Source organism: Gopherus flavomarginatus, chromosome 2, assembly GCF_025201925.1.
Source record: "Gopherus flavomarginatus isolate rGopFla2 chromosome 2, rGopFla2.mat.asm, whole genome shotgun sequence".
Taxonomy (NCBI): Eukaryota; Metazoa; Chordata; order Testudines; family Testudinidae; genus Gopherus; species Gopherus flavomarginatus.
Genome location: NC_066618.1, coordinates 139,997,196 through 140,019,875, shown reverse-complemented (window position 1 = coordinate 140,019,875; position 22,680 = coordinate 139,997,196). Strand labels below are relative to the sequence as shown.

The 22,680-nt window shown below is 50.8% G+C and overlaps 1 protein-coding gene across 4 annotated transcripts in view; it reads right to left on the bottom strand.

The window, feature by feature from the left end:
* The window catches only part of TRIO (trio Rho guanine nucleotide exchange factor), a 441,700-nt gene that overhangs the window by 292,221 nt on the left and 126,799 nt on the right, over positions 1 to 22,680 (bottom strand). For all 4 annotated transcript variants that reach the window (XM_050937381.1, XM_050937382.1, XM_050937383.1 and 1 more), the window contains exons 3-5: positions 16,399 to 16,513; positions 2,073 to 2,265; positions 772 to 1,284 (exon numbers count right to left, since the gene is read on the bottom strand). In XM_050937381.1, the coding sequence (XP_050793338.1) occupies positions 772 to 1,284; positions 2,073 to 2,265; positions 16,399 to 16,513 (821 nt within the window). The remainder of the gene's footprint in view (positions 1 to 771; positions 1,285 to 2,072; positions 2,266 to 16,398; positions 16,514 to 22,680) is intronic.

Below are 22,680 nucleotides of genomic sequence, written 5' to 3'. Positions count from 1 at the left end.
GAAAGCTTCGTGTTCAGGTATACAGTTGTCACCAGTTTCTAGTTATGTCACATCTTCTGATGCAGAACTGCTTTTACGCTTTACCCCTTACCAAACAAACCCTGGTAATACTATGAACACAAATGTGAAGTGAGTGTTCTATCTATGGCCATTCATTAGGCTTCCCCACAACTAGGGTGTGCAGTTTTTTCAAAAGAGATTATCAACCACTAAAAATGAATCTCAGGAAATTAGCACATCCGTCTTGCCCAGAAATTAACACAGGACTCTTAAACATGTCAATGTAGGCATCTTTTCCCCCTTCCTGTAATTCATGAGAGTTTAACTCATTCTCACCACTCACAGACTGAGCAAATGTCACTTAACAGGAGACTGAGGTGATGCATCACTGCATTCATCCTGCTGCAGCAGAGGGACATTACTCTTTAACAGTATGCACATTCATTTTGTGCCAGCAAAAATACCATTCTAACATAAATTTACTGCAACTGAAGTGTCTGTGTGAAACTCAAAACCCCTGTCAGTTAATCAAGTTCACTGAAACACCAATTATCCACATTAGAAACTGAGTTCAGAAAATACTAAAAGTCGCTTTGAATACAACAGTCCCTGCTACCTCAATGGAAAGTTGTACTTACTAGTTCTTAGAGAATATTTTGCAGCTTTCACTGGTACTTTTTTTTTTTTTTTTTTAAATCAGGCAAGACCAGCCTTAGTACCTTGCAGTTGATGATGCAAGTTTGTTTCCCCTCTCCCCCACAGCCCTTTTACCTTTTCAGCATCCTGCTCAAACAGCCTGAGCTGAAAACATTGGTCCAGTTTCAACTTCCGCACATGCCACATCTGATGCAGATGCTGCCGAGTTGAGTGTAGCCGGTCCAACATGGTGGATACTTTGGGTAAAAGGTTTTGCAAGTCTGCGTTCCCTGACCCAGAGTTCTTTTTGGGGAAACTTTCACTGCTCTGTATCCGCTGAAGCAGCTTTTGTCCTTCTAAGTCAAGGTCCTCAATAGGGGCCTTAATTACTTTCTTCTTCAATTGTGAATGCTCCTCAATCATATTTCGAGCACCCTCCAAGTCCTGAGGCAATTCCTTTTTAGCTAGTATATCCTGCAGTTCCTCCAGTCTGGACAGCATGTGGGTTGCACTGCTAATGTAGTCCTCAAAGGCAACTCTGATTTCGATCCATTCCTCATGGTTATACTCCAAACAGCCATCAAATTCTGGAGTTAGTTGAGAGGGGTCAACTACTTTGGTAAGGCCTTCCAGAGATACCATGTTAGTCTAAAAACACAATGAAGAATATTGCAATCACAAATCTGATGCATTTGGAAAATACGGTAAAAATATGGTTCAAAGCATCTAGTTAGTATTTTCTGTGCTTATATTTTGAACATTAAAAACAACCAAGGCAACACACAATGCTTTATTTACAAAGCACATGTGGCCTTAGACACCACAAATCTAGGCAGCAGAGCCTCTTGCTTTCCATAGATTTCCATTTCAAGGGGAGCACTTAGGTCAGCTTTGGAAATCTTACCCCCTGGGAGGCAAGATACTAAATCCTGCAGAAACCCAGTCTCTTGTTCACAATGGGTTTTTATAGCTAACTTTTGTTTTTAAGTAGTACCATTTAAAAATGTCTCATGTTTACATGTATCATCTCATCATGCTTCGTGAGAAACAGCTACACTCCTTTTGGGGACTCTTTTGGTTAAAGTTTTGAAGTACCCATTACAGAGTGGGAGGACAAGACCACAGGCTGGGTAGCGGCTTTCCTTTGCATGTCATACTCATATTAACACAGTTACCACTACCTTGGCTACGTGGAAAAATCTCTTCCCTTCATAGGAAGGGGCCAATATCTTTTTCATGAATTTAACACAGAAATTCCTTTAACATGAGACTAAAAATAGACCTACACTTCTTGCAGTCCTGCAGCTTGATTTAGCTCTCCACGGATCCAAACGCCAAGGTTCAGCTCAACTATTTGTAATAAAAACCTGAGCTAGTTGGACCAAAACTCCCCATGGATTAAGCAGCAAGTCTACATTTGTCTATCTTGCTATTACCTCAAATTCAAACTTAGAGCTGCCGAAGTTAGTCCTCTGTTTTTGCCAGAAGTTGTCTGGCTTGATTATCAGTGCAACATGAATACAACAGGGAAAGGATTCCTGTAAAATCTTCAGCAGAGGCTTAATAGAGTCCCATTTAGATCCACGCATGTCTACAATCACTGTGAATCCTCGTTTACAAACTTCTTCACTGGGGGGAGAAAGAAAATAAAATATTAATATTCACTATTACAAGTTAAAGGCCAAATTAGGCTTCTCTTGTTCCATCACAACTCTTGGTAATTCAGTTACCTGTGTAACAGCAGCACGATTTGGCCTAAATGCTTACAATTGGACGTACTAACCAGGTCTAGAACTACACCCTGGTAAAGGAAGCACAAAACTTGCTCTTAGTCAAGATTAATGTTTCATTTCCAAGCTCTCTATGTACATATCATTTTTCAGCCTTGTTGTGAATCAGCAGAGCAGCAACCATATTTACAAGTTGTTTTTCAATGCTGTACTAGTATCATTCATTTTGTATACCTATGTTTTATTCTCTTACACTGTACCCCATGGAAGGATACACAGTTCAGTTTAGCAATAAAACGTATTAATACCCGACTTTTTTTTCATCCCTTGTGCACATCAGTGACATACCTCTTCATGTCTGGAGAGTGGGGGTACTCTAGTACCCAACTGTGCTATGCAAATTAACTGGATGAGTCTCAAACAAAAATGCATGAAGACAGTTAAATAGGTATCTATGAAAGATGTGTCCAGTGTGTGACAAAGTTCCTCCTCTACCTTGGTGGGTCCTGCGCTTATTGGCAGATTTGCTCACCTCACAGATTCACCATGTGTGTCGGGAAACAGTCTAGAGACCTTCCCCTCAGGTAGAAGCCACAGTTCAGGTCAGTTCCTCCTGTGTTTGATCAGGAGTTGGGAGGTTTGGGGGGAACCCAGGCCTGCCCTCTACTCCCGAGTTCCAGCCCAGGGCCCTGTGGACTATAGCTGTCTATAGTGCCTCCTGGTAAAGCTGCATGACAGTTACAACTCCCTGGGCTACTTCCCCATGGCCTCCTCCCAACACCTTCTTTATCCTAATCACCGGACCTTCCTCCCTGATGTCTGATAACGTTTGTACTTCTCAGTCCTCCAGCAGTATGCCTACTCACTCTCAGTTCCTAGTACCTCTTGCTCCCAGCTCCTCACATGCACACTACAAACTGAAGTGAGCTCCTTTTTAACTCAGGTACCCCATTAGCCAGCCTGTCCTAATTGATTCTAGCAGTTTCTTCTTAATTGGCTCCAGGTGTCCTAAATAGCCTGCCTGCCTTAATTGGTTCCAGCAAGTTGCTGCATCTTCTGGAACTGCCTGTTACCTTATGCAGGGAAAGGGGGTCTACTTAATCTGGGACTAATAGATCTCTCCCTTCTAACACTCTCCTGCTGCACTCTGGCCTGGAGGGTGGAGGAGGGGGGATGGGGGGAGGCTGCTGCTGCTGGGCCCTTGCTGTTACTGCTCCAGCTACTCCCTTGACTGGGTCAGACACCACCACCTGCCCCTTCTCTGCTACCCAGTTGCTGGCTGGCTGCTGAACCTCCCGTTGCCGCTGTTGCTCCAGCTGCAGCCCCGGGGGGGTGGGGGTGGGCTGCTGGCCCACTCCCCAGAAGAGGGGAGTGAGGGACCCCAGCCCAAGCGGTTGCTGCTGTGGTCATTACCACCATCTGAGCGGGGTCCCTCCTGCCTGGCCACTAGACCACCGCCTGGAGCTGCTGTGTTTGCTGCTGGGGAGTTGCTGGAGCCCCGAGAAGAGGACCGCCTGTTGCTGGGGGAGCGCACAGAGACTCTGAAGACCATCGTGGAGGGGGCACTTACGGACTGAGTAATTTTCAAACTGTGCTCTTGTAGTGGGGGTCTGGACAGTGATTGGGGGGACATGGGGGTGTGGCATGGAGGCTGCCCCCTGGTCCATCCATGTCCCCCTTCGCCCCCTCCACCACGCCCACTGGCTGCTTACCATTTGCCTCCAGCTTCTGCCTCTGGGACTGAGCTGCTCGCCTAGTTTGCACGCCCTTTTCCACTATTTGGGCCTGCAGCAGCAGCCAGCCCAAACATTGACGTTAAGGGCAAGCGCTCATGGGCGCACACACCTCCCCTTGGACTGACCCCCTCCCCTTTTCAATAGGCCCCCCAGCTTTACCCCTTGCTGCCTACTCTATTTGCCCCTGCAGCCTTTGCCCCTCCCCAGCCCCAGCTTCAGTTCGTTTGTCTGCCCTGCCCATTTCCCTCTACAGCAGAGGTCAGCAACCTTTCAGAAGTGCTGTGCCGAGTCTTCATTTATTCACTCTAACTTAAGGTTTCGTGTGCCGGTCATACATTTGAACATTTTTAGAAGGTCTCTTTCTATAAGTCTATAATATATAACTAAACTATTGTTGTATGTAAAGTAAATAAGGTTTTTAAAATGTTTCAGAAGCTTCATTTAAAATTAAATTAAAATGCAGATCCCCCCAGAGGGGTGGCCAGGACCCGAGCAGTGTAAGTGCCACTGAAAATCAGCTCACCTACCGCCTTCGGCACACCTGCCATAGGTTGCCTACCCCATCTACAACTTTGTTTGCCCTGCCCCTGCCCTGAAACCAGCCCCTAGGTCTCCCTATCCTGCCTCCAACCTGTTTATTCCCCTCCCCACGCAATCCCGCTAGCCCTGATTAGCCCCTCCCCTCGTGTGCCCATGCCCCCTCCCATGCGCTTGTGCCCCTCCCCATTTGAGTCTGACCCCTGTATCACTGCACTCGCCCTCCCATGTTGTTACATCCTCCGATCCCTTAGTGCAGCTACAGGAGCCAGAATTCCAATCCAAATCAGTGACTGATGCCCCACCCCAAGTCCTTGACAGTCCGCCCACCCCTTTAGCCCTCCTCTTCTGGCATCCTCCTCCCCTGCCTGCAGCCTAGCAGGGAGGAGTGGTTGCCCTCTATCCCTGCCCTCCTTCACAGTTTGTCCACCCCGCTCTCATTATGGTGGGGGACATAGTGGGAGAGACTCCTTGAGCAGACCCCCTGCCCCCCTCCACCTGTCCCCCCATCTCAGGGGTGGCTCCAAGCACCAGCACGCCAAGCGCAAGCCTGAGGCAGCAAGCCGCAGGCGGGGGGCGCTCTGCCGGTCGCCGCGAGGGCAGCAGGCAAGTTGCCTTCAGTGACATGCCTGCGGAGGGTCCGCTGGTCCCGCGGCTTTGGTGGACCTCCCACAGGCTGCGGCCAGCTGCAGGACCGAGGACCTCCTGCAGGCAAGCCGCCAAAGGCAGCCTGCCTGCCATGCTTGGGGCAGCAAAATACCTAGAGGTGCCCCTGCCCCATCTACCCTTCAGGCCACCACCTCACCCGCTGCTGCTGAAGCACCTCTTACCACCCCCGCTGGGGCACCGGCAGACAACAGGATGACCTCCGCTGCTGCCACGTCCCTTGCCCCCTCTGATTCTGGGGGAGCTCCCCCAGCCGGCAGGAAGGGCCAGGGCAAAAAGAAGGGTAAGGGCCCCACAAAAAAGACTAGGCCCTCTATGGCACGGGCTGCCCTAACTGCTGCAGCCCCACCACTAGCCGCAGCGTTCCTCCCCGCTGCTCCCTCCACCAGCTCTGCGGGTGCCCCGGTCCCCAGCGCGTACATCCAGGTGGGGGTGGCCCCCACACCTGGCGCTATGTCATCTCTCCTGACCACCACCTCTGCTACCATCTACAGCGGCCGGGGCCTCTTCCCCACCTTGACCAGGAAGCACATCATCTGTTGCCTCCTAGTGCCCGCTTCGCCCCAAGTGGAGACCTCTGTGGGGCGTTGGCAAGGGTGGTGGGGCCCACAGCCATCATGGCAGCCTCCAAAATGTACGGAAAGGTCGTCCTCTTCCTAGCACCGAAGGCCGCCCCCAAGGAGGCAGCAGAGAAGAGCCGTGGGAAGGGGGTGTTCATCCCCCTGGAGCTGCTACAGGACCTGGGTGTCCGCATACTCCTGACCTCTGTCCCTCCCTTCCTTCCCAATGCCACCCTGCTTCCTGCCCTTTCTACCCTGGGGAAACCCATCTCCATTATCAGCCCTCTTCCACTGGCCTGAAAAGACCCTGCCCTCTATCACGTCCTCTCGTTCTGCCGGCAGGTGCAGCTTCAACTGTTGCCAGCGGCGCGTGAAGGAGAGGCGCTCGAGGGGTCCTGCCTGGTCCCCTACCAGGGGGCCCGCTACTGGGTGCATTATTCTACAGGGGAGGCCTGGTGCTATGTCCGCCAGGCGATAGGACATGTCCAGAGGGACTGCCTCTTGGCCCGGCAAGGAGGAGCGTCCGGGATCCCCGAGCCCCAGTAGGGCACTGGCCCCATCATCGCCAGCACCCCTGACTATCTGGCACCCAGAGTCGCCCCTCTTCCTTCTCAGCCCACCACTGCTCGCACTCAGGCCCAAGGGGTACCTTCCCCAGCATGCCCAGACTAGCGGGAGAGCTCTGCCTCCGCTGCTTGCAGTCTGACAGGACTTGTGGAGGAGGGTGTGGCGGGATACTGCTGGGCACGGGAAAGGGCCCGCCCCAGGGGGAATCTTCCATCCCTCATGTCACCCTACTGCTACCTCCCCATGTCATTGCCCCTGCCCCCCAACCCAAGCCCTGCTAGCCAGCCCCCTGATGATGCCATGGAGGGCTGGGCCCTAGCGCAGGGGAAGTGGAAGGCTCGAGCTCTGCTCCTTTTCACCGATGCGGAAGCCCCCGGAAGACCAGAAAGGGGGGCACCAATGCCGAGCCTTCCGCTTTGCCCATGGATGTGTTCCATGCACCAGTGCCAGCTGGGGAAGACGTGGCAGCATCGAAGGGTACCACCGCCCCTCCTCTGGAGTCCCTTCCTACGGAGGCCCCCAATGGAGCCACTCTTGCCCCCTTACCATCTGAAACCCCTGCGAACCCCAAGGCAGGCGTCGCTTTGGGTGTTTGCAGACAGAACCTCAGCGTGGGGGAAGGCGATCCCCCTTCCATCTACAAAGAGATTGAGGCCCTGGGTCTGACCCTGGTCACCTGGGGGAGGGCGACCCTCTGCCAGCGGGCCTCAATCTGGGCAACCTCACTCTGGCTCCCGTTTCCCCATGTTCCCTCCCACAAACTGCTATTTACACTGCTGCCTCCTAGGAACCCCTGGACTCTTCCACTAACTCAGCCACAGATGGCACCCCACCAGCAGCCGCCAAGGCTCTTGAGGTGACGGCCAGTGCCATGCGGCCGGGACCTGAGTCACCAGGGGAATCCCTCATAGTTGCAGGGCAGCCAACCTCCTTCCCGGGTGGGGGCCCCCATCACTGATTCTCCACCTACGGATGCCATGACCACAGCACCTACCTTAGAGCATGAGCTTGGCATCGCCAAGGGCCCCCTTCCCACCCCACAGACCCCGAGCCCAACCAGGGGTGCCACCCCCCAGTGGCCCAGCGACTTAGGCCCCCAGTCTCACTATCGCCACTTTCCTTGTCCTTATTCCTGACCCCAGCCCTGCCCCTGATGCTGATCCCTTCCCTGCCCCCTCCACCTCCCATGATGTTATTGCTGCCCCTGGGGCTGTCTCCTTCCCCTTCCCAGAGGGTGACCCCCCCAGAGAGTGGCCTTTGTGTTTCCCTGTCCCGACCCACTAGGGGCTGCTATCTTCCCAAGGCCACCACCACGGAACCGGGGATCGAGGCAGGCCATGTGGTGCCAGCCCATTGGGGGCCACGTCAGGGGTCTGCCCCCTGCCTGCCTGTCTCGGTGAGCCATGGGGCTTTGACAGGGGCCCCACTGGGGGAAAGCCAAAGATCAGCGACCCCACCCCTCAATACGCTGAGAGAGGAGCTGCGGGAGTTTTTAGAAGATGTCTGTGGCTCCTGCAACAAGGTAGAGCTTTCACTCCAGCGATGGAGGGGATTTTCATCAGACCCTCCAGGCCACAAGGGCCCTCATGGGGGAGTGTAAAAAGACTGGGAAGCAGGCTGCTGCAGCCTACCTGCGGGTCCACAGTTTCCGTGACTCCTTGCTCACTTACAGGGTGGGTCACGGTTTGCTGCGTAGCCCAATGGGGGCCGTGAGCGTCCCTGCCGGCGAGGATCTGCCTCCCAGCCCTCCTCATGGCACTGGTCATCTTCGCTACATTGAACACCCAGGGCTGTAGGGTGGGTCTCCGCAGGTGCCAGGTGCTCTCCTTCCTTCGGGGGGTGGGAGGGTTAGGGGTACTCTGTGATTTTCCTGCAGGAGACCCATATGGATCCAGCCACTGAAGCTAGCTAGCGGCTGGAGTGGGGGGACAGGGTCTATTTTAGCCACCTCACAGTTCACACGGCTGGAGTGGCGACCCTGTTCTCTCTCGACCTACAGCCGGCGGTGCTGGGGGTTGCCAAGGCTGTGCCGGGTCGCCTGCTGCACCTCCAGGTCCGCATGGAGGGGCTCATGGTCAACCTCGTTAACGTCTATGCCCCGACATCGGGCCTGGAGCAGCTGCATTTCTATCAGCAGGCATCCGCTTTCCTCGGCTCCTTGGATCCTCATGAGTGCCTGATCCTGGGCGGGGACTTTAACATCACACCTGAGGAGTGGGACTGCTAGGGGACCGAGCAGTGCCTGGCCGCCGCAGACATTCTCGGGGAGATCGTCAAACATCACTGCCTGGTGGACATCTGACACGACCACCACCCGGATGACGTCTCGACGTTCACCTTCGTCCAGGTGAAGGCCCATCAGTCGCACCACTCCTGGTTCGACCGCATCTACTTGTCATGTTTCCACCTTTCACAGGTCCATTCCAGCATTCAGCCAGCTCCATTTTCAGATCACCATCTTGCCATTGTGACGACCTCCCTCTGTGCGGAGAGGCCAGGGCCAGCCTATTGGCATTTTAACAACAGCTTGTTGGAGGATGTGGGCTTCATGGCGTCCTTCTGGGAGTTCTGGCTGGACTGGCGAGGGCAGAGGCGCACCTTTCCCTCAGCGTGGCGGTGGTGGGACCTGGGGAAGGTGCACGCCCTGCTCTTCTGCCGCGACTACAGCCGGGGCGCCAGCCGACGGAGGGACGCAGCGATAGAGCAGTTGGAACAGGAGGTCTTAGAGTTAGAGAGGCATCTGGTCGCCAGCCCTGAGGATCCATCCCTCTGCAGAGTGTGCTGGGAGAAGTGGGAGGAGCTCCAGGTCCTCGACTACCATTGGGCCTGGAGAGCCCTTGTTCAATCCCGCATCCGCCTCCTTTGAGAGATGAATCGCAGCTCCCGCTTCTTTTACACCCTGGAGAAAAGGAGGAAGGCCAAGAAACATGTCACCTGCCTTCTGGCAGGTGACAGCACCCCCCTCACGGATCTGGCGGAGATGTGTGGGAGGGCGAGGGCCTTCTACGCAGATCTTTTCTCCCTGGATCCGACCAATCCTACTGCTTAGAGTGGTCTGGGACGGACACTCGACTGTCAGCGTGGATAACCTAGACCAGCTAGAGCTGCCTCTCTCTCTAGCTGAGTTCTCAGAAGCCCTCCACCACATGCCCACCGACAAATCTCCGGGCATGGACAGGCTGACCGTGGAGTTCTACTGCATGTTCTGGGACATCCTCGGCCCAGACCTAGTCACCATCTGGGCTGAGTCCTCGCAGAGGGGAGTCCTCCCTCTCTTGTGCAGGCAAGCCATGCTTGCCTTATTGACGAAGGGGGACCTCCGTGACTTACGGAATTGGCGTCCTGTTTCGCTCCTCAACACGGACTACAAAATCGTAGCCAAGGCCATCTCACTGCGGCTGGGGTCCGTGCTGGCGGATGTGGTCCACCCAGCCCAGACCTACACCATCCAAGGCCATGCCATATTTGATAACCTGTATCTGGTCAAGGACCTCTTGGAGCTCGGGTGTAGGGATGGTCTGTCATTCGCCTTTCTGTCCCTGGATCAGCAGAAGGCATTTGACAGGATAGACCACGGGTATCTCCTGGGCACTCTGTGGGTGTTTGGCTTCGGACCCCAGTTTGTGGGTTTTCTCCAGGTGTTGTACACTTCTGCAGAGTGTCTGGTCAGGCTCATTTGGACCCTGATCGAGCTGGTCAGCTTCCGGCGAGGAGTACAGCAGGGGTGCCCCCTCCTGGGCCAGTTATAAGTTCTAGCAATCGAGCCCTTCCTCTGCCTCCTCCGCAGGAGGTTGATGGGGTTGGTGCTGCGAGAGCCGGAGCTGCAGCTGGTCCTGTCAGCATATGCCGATGACATGCTCCTCGTGGTCCAGGACCTGGGTGACTTGGCGCGGGTGGAGGCTTACCAGCCCGTCTACTCAGCTGCCTCCTCCACCCGGGTCAAGAGCTCTGGCCTGGTGGTCAGAGATGGGTGATAGGCAAGCTCCCTCCCACCCACGCTTCAGGCCATCCTGTGGAGCACAGGTCCGCTGCTCTATCTCGGCGTTTACCTGTCTACCACGCATCTGTCTCTACTGGAAAACTGGTCCGGTCACGCATCTGTCTCTACTGGAAAACTGGTCCGGTTTAATGGGCAGGGTGATGGAGCGGCTCCGGAAATAGACAGGACTACTCCAGTGCCTCTCCCTCCGAGGGAGGGCACTGGTGCTTAATCAACTAGTCCTGTCCATGCTCTGGTACTGAATCAACACCCTGGTCCCAGCCCCGGATTTCCTAGCCAACCTCCGGAAGGCGATTTTGGAGTTCTTTTGGTCAGGACTGCACTCGGTCTCTGCAGGGGTCCCTCCACCTTCCCCTTGAGGAGGGAGGGCCGGGCCTGAAGTGCTTACACACTCAGGTCCATGTCTTCCACCTCCAAGCCCTGCAGAGGCTCCTTTATGCTGCAGGTAGTCCGGCGTGGAGAGTACTGGTGCATGCCTTCCTGCATCGCTTCCCAGGGCTCTGATACGACTGGCAGCTCCTTTATCTCCATCTGAGAGGTCGTCCACGAGACCTCTCTGGGCTGCCGGTCTTCTACCAGGACCTCCTCCGAACCTGGAAGCTGTTCTCAGCGACCAGGTCCATGGCGGCAACCGAGGGGCCAGATCTCCTCGCGGAGCCCCTGCTACACAACCCCCAGCTCCATGTGCAGGTGGCAGAGCCTCCCTCGGTGCGCCAGAGGTTGGTCCTGGCAGAAGTTACCAGGGTCGGAGACCTCCTGGACTATGACTGGGGAGATTGGCTGGATCCCCTGATGCTCGCTCAGCACATGGGGCTCTCCAGGCCTTGTACTCCCCAGTGCATACTTCGGGAAGTGAGGGCCACTTTGCCACCCGCTGCTCGGGCCTACCTTGACCAGGTCCTGCGAGAGGGCACACCCCGCCCACCCTCTATCCCAGGCCCTGCGGACCTTTTTAATCGGGCCCCTGCCCCATGGACCCAAATGGCCCCCCGGCCCTTTCACCATGAGCCGGCTGCACAACTTGCAGCCGGTTCATTTCCAGACCACGCCAAGGAAACACCTATACACACTCCTGCTCCACACCCATCACTTCCTCACCCTCGCGTCCCGCCCCGACACAAAGTGGCTGGACCTCCTGCCACCTCTAGAGGGTGAGGAGCCCCAGTGGGCCAGCCTATACTCTGCCTTGGTCCTGAGGCCCACCAGGGATATCAGTTGGCAGCTCCTTCATGGGGTCGTGAGCATGGGCATGTACTTGGCACAGTTTACCCCCTTCCTGGACACCTGGCCCTTCCGCAGCGTGAGGGAGACCTGGCGCACGTTTACTTGGAGTGTGCCAGGTTGCAGCCCCTATTCTGGCTCCTCACAAATATTTTGTTACGCTTCTGGCTGCACTTTTCCCCTCACATCCTAATCTATGCATTCCCCATCCGTGGCCCCAAAGAGCCACGGGACCTCCTGGTTAACCTCCTCCTAGCCCTGGCTAAAACAGCCATCTATAAAACCGGGGAGTGGAGGTTGGCCAATGGGGTCTCCTGTGACTGTGGGGCCTATTTCCGATCCTCCATCCGTTCACATATCCAGGCAGAGTTCTTCTGGGCGGTGTCCACTGGCTCCTTTGATGCCTTCGAGGAGCAGTGGGTGCTGTCCAGGTTCACTGCTCAGTGTCCCCATCAGGTTCCCTTTGTTTGACCCTTTGATCTCACTCCCATCCCTGTTATCTCATTTGTTGTCCCCGGAATTACTTTGTTTCCAGGCCCTGTGGATCCTCCCCTTAGGCTGGGGGGGGGGGAGGGTGTCCTTTAGCAGTGGATGGACTTCGCCCGCCCACTTCCTGGTTTCCAATAGGAACACTCTCCTGTAGTCATCTGACCTAACGCCATCACAAGTGTTAAACATCAGCAGTGCTGTGGACCCAAGGTGAAATAATCCAGACTGACCAACCTAAGAGTTAAGTATAATCTAAAAATAGCTGATGAAAAAGTTTTCCAGGCTGCTGAGGAAAAAAGTGTAGTCTACCCATTGAGCTCCGATTTACTGGCTGAGCAGAAAGCAGCCCTACACTCTATGGCACTGGAAAGTCCTGATTTCCACTACAATCACTGTGGTGTTATCATTAATGACGCAGGGGTGAGGCAATGATCTTGGGGTGAGGGACTATGGCATTACAGAGTTTCTTCCACCAGCAGCACCAAATGGGCACTCTTTGGGACTATTTTAGTGGAAATCAGGGTACTGGAAGCCCTTGTCCCAACCCTCCCCCAACCCATCTAGGCCATCCCACTCTGGCCAGGCACCTTGTTTCTCTCTGTATACTGAGTGACCCAATGGCCAAATGACAAACTCATTGTCATAATGACCATAGTCATTTGGCCAGAGAGCCTCTATAGGCTGGTAGCTGGGTCTCCCAAAGCCACTGGTCTAAAAGTTGTAAAGAGGGTCCTATGCCCTCCACCCCCAAATGCCTATTTGTGACTCTGGCCCTTTACAGATGTCACAATAAAAATCCATTTCAGGCCAAATAAACATTTTCATTTAAATGCTTCCCCATATACTAATTTTTTGATTCACTGACATTTTCTGCAATTTTTTGATTCAGTTTAGGTCAAATTTTTAAATTATTATTATTATTGTTTTAGAACTGCCAACGAACCAGGAAAATCCATTATTCACCTAGCTTTATGTACAATAGTTATGTGCTCTTATTTTTAGTCTGGAAAGAAACTGCAGCACACTTTGAAAGCACATCACCAAATCAATGGGACTACATGAGTGAATTTGGACCACTTGAATGAGCAAGATTTGAAACATCGAGCCCTAAAAAATAATTTATTCAGAGTTGGGTCAAAAAAGATCAAGTATTTTAAAATGTTTGGTTTTGACTCAACTAACTACATTCTAGAGAATTTGCTCATCAATTTTTGTGCAGCAAAGCAGCAGCTTGATTTAATCCTTACCTTTTACATTTTTAAAAAATAAGGCTACAGCTCAGATCATCTTTATGGTTTATTAATTTCACATTTTCTCTCAACGTAAGTTTTCTAAAGAACAGTCAAACTGAATGCTTGTGTGAAACCAATCTGCTCAGAGAAAAAAATAGACACAAATGTAGCCATATTTATTAGCCCTGAACAAAAGCAACATAAGCAAGGCTGTAGTGGAACTCTCAGAGAGTGAATTTATGACAAGATTTTCAAAAGCATCTAGTTAATTGAGAGTACAAGTCCCAGTGACTTTCAACGGAACTTGGGCTCCTAATTCATTTTTGAAAACTAAACCTTAATCCAGTGGTTGTTCCCTGGCTGTGGTCTACTCAGAAAAAGATAAAACCACGATGCAGTTGGACTTTAACTGGGGTGATAGCTGAGAGAAGACAATATCGCTTAGGCTTAGCCAGAGATCTGCTTACCCTGAAGCACTGCTATTGTTACCCATTTTAATAGATATATCCTAGCACAGTGGCCTTTCACTTGCTGGTGTAAGTACACGGAGGGAACAGGGGAGGTCACTGCTTCTCTATTTCGTACTTGTTCCTCCTCCTCCTCCACCCTGAATAGGAAAGGCATTGCTCCCAGCTACAAGGGCTAGGGGAGCCCCCTGCCATTAACTGACAATGGATCCAAGGCTCTAAAACTGACCTTCCTCTCCAACAAAATCTCCCCTTTAGTACCTTTATGGTCCTTCTACTTAGTGGCTGCAATAGCTATCTTCCGCTTCAGCATACTCCCTCGGAACTCTAGTCAGTACCAATTTGCCCCTTCCCTATCAAATCCTGCTGAGAGTCTCTGGCTTTCTCACAACTTGTTTTGGGAAGGGACAGGTGATGGGGCAAAGATAACAGATCTCTTCTGCTCACATGGAGCCCAACTCAGGTGTAGCACCGGCAGCCATTTCCAGCCCTGAACATGTTCATGAATACAAGCCTCCAACACCTTTCCATTCCCTTGAGAGAATTCAGATGCGTAGGGTGAAATCTCTTGTCCATTAAAGCTAGTAGCTTTGGCACACCTATTCAGTTTCCAGCATCACCTGCCATTGTGTAAACCACTTAAAACACACCAATAGCAACGCACGTGAACTACCCTAAATTCAAAAAATATTGTGTAACAGACAAGGAATAGCCACTCAGAAACAGGTAAGAGTCGCATAATACAGAGATTCTGCCAAAAGACTCAGGTGACATTAGGAACAGCATGTGTTGGAGGATTGTTTAGCCCCCTACCATATCATAAGTTACAGTGGCTTGTTTACACAAACTTGCACCAAAAGAAAAGAAATCAGTTTTAATGCACACTTTTTGGGGTCTGTTTTCAGTTTCTGTATAAGCCAGCCCTTACAGTCTGTAACAGACAGCTCCTTTTTACCACTTTGCAGTTTAAAAGTGCTGTACAGCCAGACAGCTCAGCCATCGGGGATAACACTAGTTTAACAAGACTTCCCTCGATGGAGAAACTATTTCTCAATTCCTTCTTGGAACCCGCGCCATAGGAGGCCTTGCCAGAGAGAAGGATTTGTGGCTTTGTACTGCTGCCTTCCAGCTAGTCTCAGCTATTAGAACCACTCCTTCAGGTCAGATTGTGAAGGTGATTAAAGCAGCCTTAGGGCTAATTTAACTCACACCAGGGTTGGCAGGCCTTAGCTGGACCCAGAATAGAGGGTATACATTAGTCATCTTTGAACCCATTCTGTCTTGCACTGAGCATAGCTCAGCTGAAGCAGAGGTTGGGGCAGATACTTTTCTCTAATACTAGCTCCAATTTGTGTATTTTTGCAGGTGTTTTTTCGTTGTGTTTCACAGCATATAAGATGTCCAAGTTACCATGCTATACTACGTTATTATTCAAATAGGTTTTCTTTATAGTTTTACATATTGCTTTCTTCTTAGGCCTTGTATCACCAAGTTTAGTTAGTCAAATTAATTGTAACTGTGTTAGTTCAAGATCTGTTAGCAACTAAGGTAGACTGCAATACCACTAAAATGTGTTAACAGATCATGGTCAACCCAAGGAGACGGCCGAGGTGTTCGATGCTATCAATACTAGGTACTAACGTGGTTTTTTAATCAACTTTTTTCCCTACTTTTGACAAGTCTTTTGAGTGATTTTCTCATTATTTCAGAATGCAAGCACCCTTGTATGACCATCTAGACCACTGCTACTTCCAGCTGACATGCAGCAGCCAGTCTGCCAGCAATCCACATACCACAGGAGGCCCAATTTGTTGTTAAGTCTTTTTCTAAGCAGCTTAGGGCATGGCTACACTTGCAAGTTAGAGCGCTAAAGCAGGCCCAGGTGCCCTAACTCACGACCCGTCCACATTGGCAAGGCACTTAGAGCGCCTGGACTCTGTAGTTGGAGTGCTCCTGGTAATCCACCTTCATGAGAAGCATAAGGCTTGGTGCGCCTTGGCTGAAAAGCCTGCTTATCTTCTCTGGGACAAAGCAAACCATTACTGTGGAATGCTATGTGAGAGAGAGAGGGGCGGGGGAAAGGGGGGCTGCTGCTGTCTGCTTACAAGACAGCATGCTGGCATGCTCTCAGCCCCCCAAAAACCCACTCTCTCTCCCCCCACATACACAGAACACACTCCCTGCCACACTCCACTTCACCCCATCCCCTATTGGAAAAGCATGTTGCAGCCACTTGCATGCTGGGAGAGCTACCGCAATGCACTGCTTTCTGTGGCTGCTGCAAGAGCTGCTAATGTGGCCATGCCAGTGCGCTTGAATTCGACAGGGTGGGCACAGTGCAGGGCTTTCCCTACTGCGGTCTCTGACAGCTGCTTTAACTCACAGTGCTCTACATTTGCAAGTGTAGCCATGCCCTTAAAAACAGTGAGGGGAGTGAACTTGCATCACTCCTTAACCCATTTCATTTCATAACTGGGAAAGATGCTGCAACACTAACCAACAGTTTCACTAACCAACAGTGTAAAGTTTGAAAGCTTAACAAGTGATCAGCTCTTACCTAGGGATACAAGCTAGGTATGATATTAGTCTCCTAAGGTCCTCTGGTCGTATTCTATCATGATTGCTGCGAGCTGGAAATGTTAGAATGGGGCCTCCACGTTTATCTCTGCCACCTGAAAAACAAGATTTGTGATAAGTGCAAAAAGCATACCATACAACACAACAAACCAACAAGAGTCCCTGCCTTGGAGAGTTTACAATCAGACTGCACTTAGAAAAGAACCAAGGCTGCCTCCTACTAGGTGTGCACATCCACTTGGAAAGAAAATGTGATTTAAAATTTTCTAAAATAGAACCATCCAAGGCTGTAGGTCAAAAGACCATTTTAATTAAATAACAAATTGTTGGGGTCAGGACGACCAACACCATGCTCCTCTATTTTCATCACTGCAAGCCAATGATGTGCCTGATCCCCTGGCAGCTCACAGGATGTGAATGTCAGTGAGTCATCCACACAACCTTACCTACTGCTCACAGCTTGGTGTATTTACTGATGGGGGGAGAGGAGGTTATCAGCACCTAATGCGTGCTTCTCAGAGAATTTAAAGATAGCTGGCTTTGTGAAACTGATTCTTCTGAAGCCAAAAACCAATTTAAAAATTTCCCAAAAGACACACTTAGGGCATGGCTACACTTGCGAGTCAGAGCGCATTAAAGCAGCCCAGTGCGCTCTAACTCATGACCCATCCACACTGGCAAGGCACACAGAGTGCTCTGACTCCACGAGTAGAGCGCTCCTGGTACTCCACCTCGACGAGTGGAACAACATTTGAGGCGCCTCCGCTGGAGCACTGCGGCACCAGTGTGGACGTCCTGGTCTGTTAATGCACTCTGATCAGCTTCCTGAAGTGTCTCACAATGCCTGTTCTAGCCACTCTGATCATCAGTTTGAACTCTACTGCCCTGCCCTGAGGTGACCAACCGTCAGACCCGCCCTTTAAATTCCCCGGGAATTTTGAAAATCCCCTTTCTGTTTGCTCAGCCAGGCATGGAGTGCTCTCAGCGAATCTTTCCAGGTTACCATGCCTCCATGCACCAAGCAATCCGCAATACGGAGTAACGGCAAGGTGCTGGGCCTCATCAGTGTTTGGGGGGAAGGAAGCTGTTCAGTCCCAGCTGCGCTTCAAACATAGGAATTACAATACATTCAGGAAGATATCAAGGGACATGATGAAAATGGGCCATGACTGGGATGCTCTGCAGTTCAGGGTTAAAGTAAAGGAGCTGCTGAATGCCTACCGCAAAGCCCGCGAGGCAAACTGCCACTCCGGTGCTGCCCCCGTGACCTGCCATTTCTACAAAGAGCTGGACACAACACTTGGCAGTGACCACAGCTCCACTCCGAGTACCACCATGGACACTTCAGAGCCCAGTCCAACAAGGCAGGAGGAGGAGCAGCAGCAAAGCGGGAGCAAGGGTGCTGAGTAGGAGGAGGAAGACACCCTGGCATCCCTAGATGCATGCAGCCAGGAGCTGTTCTCAAGCCAGGAGGAAGGTAGCCAGTCACGGCGGTCGGTGCTTGGGGAAGGACAAACACCAGAGGAGATTCTCGGTAAGCGGCTTTTATTTTGGGAAGGAAGTTATTCAGTGCGGGCTCTTGGGGCAAGGAGGGTTAGGGCTGCATGCATGCCTAGACGTGGAACAGGGCGTTGATGTGCTCTCTCACATTGCGGTCATCAGTCTCAGTGATCTCTTCAAAGGTCTCTGCCAGAACTTGGGCAATGAGCTTGTGCAGGTTTTGTGGGAGAGCCAATGTGGTCCTTGTCGCAGTCAGGCTAACATGTCCACGCCACTGTGCCATGAGGGGTGGGGAGGGACCATTGCTGCACACAGGCAAGCTGCATATGAGCCAGGGCAGAAACCGCATTGCAGAAGACGACCCTCCCTTGCTTCCCAGGTCACCCTCAGCAGCGACATATCTTCCAGGAAGAATTCCTGTGGAAAATGTGGGGACACTGTCCAGTATAGGGCCCCCCTGCAGTTGTTGGCTCTCCTCAAGGTACAGAAATCCAGAGGACAGTACAGCCATGAACAAATCAGTCACCCTTGACCCTGTGCTTACTCACCATTTTGAGGCTTCAGTGGGTTGTGCGTGCTCACTTTGGGATGGGCAAATTATGCTATTGTGTAGACTATGCTTGCTCTCTTTAAGTATGGGGGAATCATTGCTCTGTCTGGTGTGAACAATGCTGCCTCTGTTAAGTGTTGCATTTTGCCTTTACAGATGCAACCTTGAGATCTCAGCCATCCATGTTATCACGGGACAAGAGGCTGCAAAGCATCAGAAAGAGGCCACATAGAAGCAAAGAGGACATGCTGCATGAAGTCATGCAGCACTCCCTTAATGAAAATCAAGAAGTGCAGGAGTGGCAGAAGAGTGAAAGGAGGGTCCATCAGCAGAATGAGGATCGCTGGCACCAAAGCACAGAGCGCATGATAAGCATCATGGAGCGTCAAGCAGACTCGATCCAGGCGCTCGTAGCCATGCAGGCAAAGCACTACCGCGCCCGCCCCCCCTGCAGCCCTTGTCCCAAAGCTCTTTCCCTTGTGCCCCCATGTCACCTCCAACCCACATTCCCCAACATAAAGGTTCTTATTGCCACCAGCGCCTCCAACACCTGCAGCTTCATCACCCAGCCCTGAAAACTACGATCCTCACCTTCTGCACTCAACCCCCATCACCATGCAGTATAGCCATCCTGAAGTGCAGCACTCATTGCACAGCATTCCAAACAGAAAGGCTGAGTATGATCAAAGGACATACACAAATCTGTGATTGTACCGTTCCCCATTCCACCCCCTTTCTCTTTCTGTTTCCCAAGCAGTTGTGTTTCTTTTCAATAAATGCATTTTCTTCTCAATAGACTTTTTTGCTTTGAAAACATTCTTTATTACTGCATAAAGTAAAAGATACCTTAGCCCAGGAAAGCAACAGGCACTGCAACTCAGTGTAGCAAACACAGATTCCTACTAACATTGGAACCACTGCACTTCACTCCTGTGCATGGCACCAGACATTACTGGTGGCTTTCAGCCTCAAATTGCTCCCTCAAGGCATTCCTAATCCTTGGAGCCCCACGCTGGGCCCCTCTAATAGCCCTGCTCTCTAACTGTTCAAATTCAGCCTCCAGGTGTTGAACCTCCAAGTTCCATGCCTGAGTGAATCTTTCACCCTTCCCTTCACAAATGTTATGGAGGGTACAGCACGCGGATATAACCACGGGGATGCTGTTATAGGCCAGGTCCAGCTTCCCATACAGAGAGCACCAGTGGCCCTTTAAACGGTCAAAAGCAAACTCCAGTGTCATTCTGCACCGGTTCAGCTCTGTTGTTGAACCGCTCCTTGCTGCTGTCAAGGCTCCCTGTGTAGGGTTTCATGAGCCACAGCATTAAAGGGTAAGCGGGGTCTCCAAGGATCACAATGAGCATTTCGACTTCCCCCACAGTGATGTTCTGGTCTGGGAAAAAAGTCCCGGCTTGCAGCTTCCTGGACAGGCCAGCGTTCTGAAAGGTGTGTGCAACATGCACCTTTCCGGGCCAGCCTGTGTTAAAGTCAATGAAAAGCGCACGGTGATACACAAGCGCCTGGAGAACCATACAGAGATAACCCTTCCAGTTAACATACTCAGAGGCTAGGTGGGATGGTGCCAGAATTGGAATATGCATCCCATCTATCGCCCCTCCACAGTTAGGGAAACTCATTTGTGCAAAGCCAGCCACAATGTCATGTACGTTACCCAGAGTCACGGTTCTTCTGAGCAGGATGTGACTAACTGCCCTTCAAACTTGCATCAACATGATTCCAATGATTGACTTCCCCACTCCAAACTGGTTAGCGACTGATCAGTAGCTGTCTGGAGTTGCCAGCTTCCAGACTGCAATAGCTACCCACTTCTCCACCGTTGGGGCAGTTATCAATCTCGTGTCCTTGCACTGCAGAATGAGGGCAAGCTCCTCAAACAGTCCCATGAAAGTGGCTTTTGTAATCCAAAAGTTCTGCAGCCACTGCTTGTCATCCCAGACTTGCATGACGATGTGATCCCACCACTCTGTGCTTGTTTCCCGAGCCCAGAAGCACCATTCCACGGTGCTGAGCATGTTCGTGAATGCCACAAGCAATCTCGTGTCATATGCATTACACGAGTTGATATCACTGTCTGAGTCCTCACTGTCACTTTGAATCTTAAGGTAAAACTCAATTGCAAAACGTGACATGCTGGTGAGACTCGTCAGCATATTCCTCAGCAGTTTGGGCTCCATTCCCGCAGACCGGAAGGGAAGACAGAGTGGGCAGTACAAAAAACGTTGAAAGATGGTGTCAATCATGGACGGAAGCAGAAGGATTGCTGGGATGCAAACCAATGCATCACTGGGCATTGGGATAGGACCCAGAATGCCTCGCATCCCCTGCCCCCTTCCCAGAAACCACAGCATCAGAATGGGAAGAGGTGCTTTGTGGGATAGCTGCCCACAATGCACCGCTCCCAATGCTGCTACAAGTGCCGCAAATGTGGCCACGCCAGTCCGCTTGCAGCTGTCAGTGTGGACAGACTGTAGCGCTTTCCCTATTGTGCTCTACTAAGGCAGATAGAACTCAGAACGCTCTACATCTGCAAGTGTAGCCATGCCCTCAGGCTATGTCTACACTGTGCACCTTACAAGGGCACAGCAGTGCCACTGCAGCCGCACTGTTGTAAGGTGTGCAGTGGGGCCACTCTTCAACGCCGGGAGAGAGCTCACCCAGCATCAGAATAAAACCACCTCCTAAGAGGGGTGGTAGCTTCGTTGCCAGGAGTGTGGCTCTCAACGATGAAGTGTTGTCCACATCGGTGCTTTTCATTGCTAAAACCGTCATCATTCAGAGAGGAGTTTTTTCACAACCCTGCATGACAAAAGTTTTAGCGATGAAAGTGCCAGTGTAGACAAAGCCTAAAAACTGACAGAAACAAACCATGCTACCCGACTGCATGCTTTTCAGTTAGTTACAATTCCATGACTGACAGCAAATTACGGATAATCATCGGTTCTGTGAAACTTGTTCATTTGACTGTGCAACCGCAAAGAGTAACGTGAAGGAGTGGGGAGTTGTCTTAACCAAAGACAATACTACAGATCTCAGCATACTCCCACCATCTGAGTGCCTATATGCTATTAATATAAATGACTTCAATTAAAGTAGTCATATTACATCAGCATGTGCCTACTTAGAAGAGCCCATGGACTCTACATAATTTCGTATTGAGAGCTTTATTCTGCATATCTGTGCACTAAATATGAAAAACTCAGCAATGGTTGATATCATCCTATAAAGAAAGAACAGCACCACATGCTGTTAGCTCCGCTGAACTACTCAAATATTATTGGGAGCTATCAAGGTGTTGCTTTTGAAATAAAGAGTTTTAAGCAAGTGCATATGATAACAGCATCAAGTCACACTTTCTGCAGTGAGGATGCATCCTCATCCTAATAGAAATACAAATTCAAGGCCTAGAAAAAAAAATTAGGACTATGCTTTAAATAATTTTTAGACTTCAACACTGCAGTACAACGTACCTGAAATAGCATACTGTGATGGCTAAACAATGTGTACCTAGCAATAAAAGAATTGGGATTGTAGGGATGACTTTCATTGTAGATTTGTGTCACTGTCTTTTAGTAAGAGACTCCAAGTCTTGAGTTTATAAAATCTAACACTCATGGTGACATGTGAGGCTTACCCAGAATATACTTGGTTTTATAAGCAAATGACTCCAAAACAATGAGTTTTATTACCTATTTCAGTAAGAGCTAAATGGCTTATACATTCAGGTGTTGAACTGCAGCTGCTGAATCTGTCTATTCGTTAGTAATTTATCCACATGTTCACTCTGGAAAAGCGAAATCCTTGTATCACTGTGTAAGAGACTGGACCAATAAAACATGTAGATAACTGGCTAGCACCTCTGCCTCTGAGCTCTCCCATTTTTATCCAAGTGGTTTTATTCCGTAATTTTGTTAACAAAGTAAAACAAATTCTGCTTGAAGAATGGATTGCAACTGTATATCCGATCACCTACTAGTGACAATGAAATTAAATTATGGGGCACCACTTGATATACTAAAATTAACAGCATGTCTTCATTTCTATCATTTCTAATTTTATAGCTTTAAGCTTGACATAGAAACAATTCTTTTAAACTGAGCTTAGTATACAAAATGATCAGCCAGATATCTGTGCAGTGTAAACTTTAACTCTGCCTTGTAGTCAGTGCAGTATTGCTTCTGAGATGCTGTCAGATTC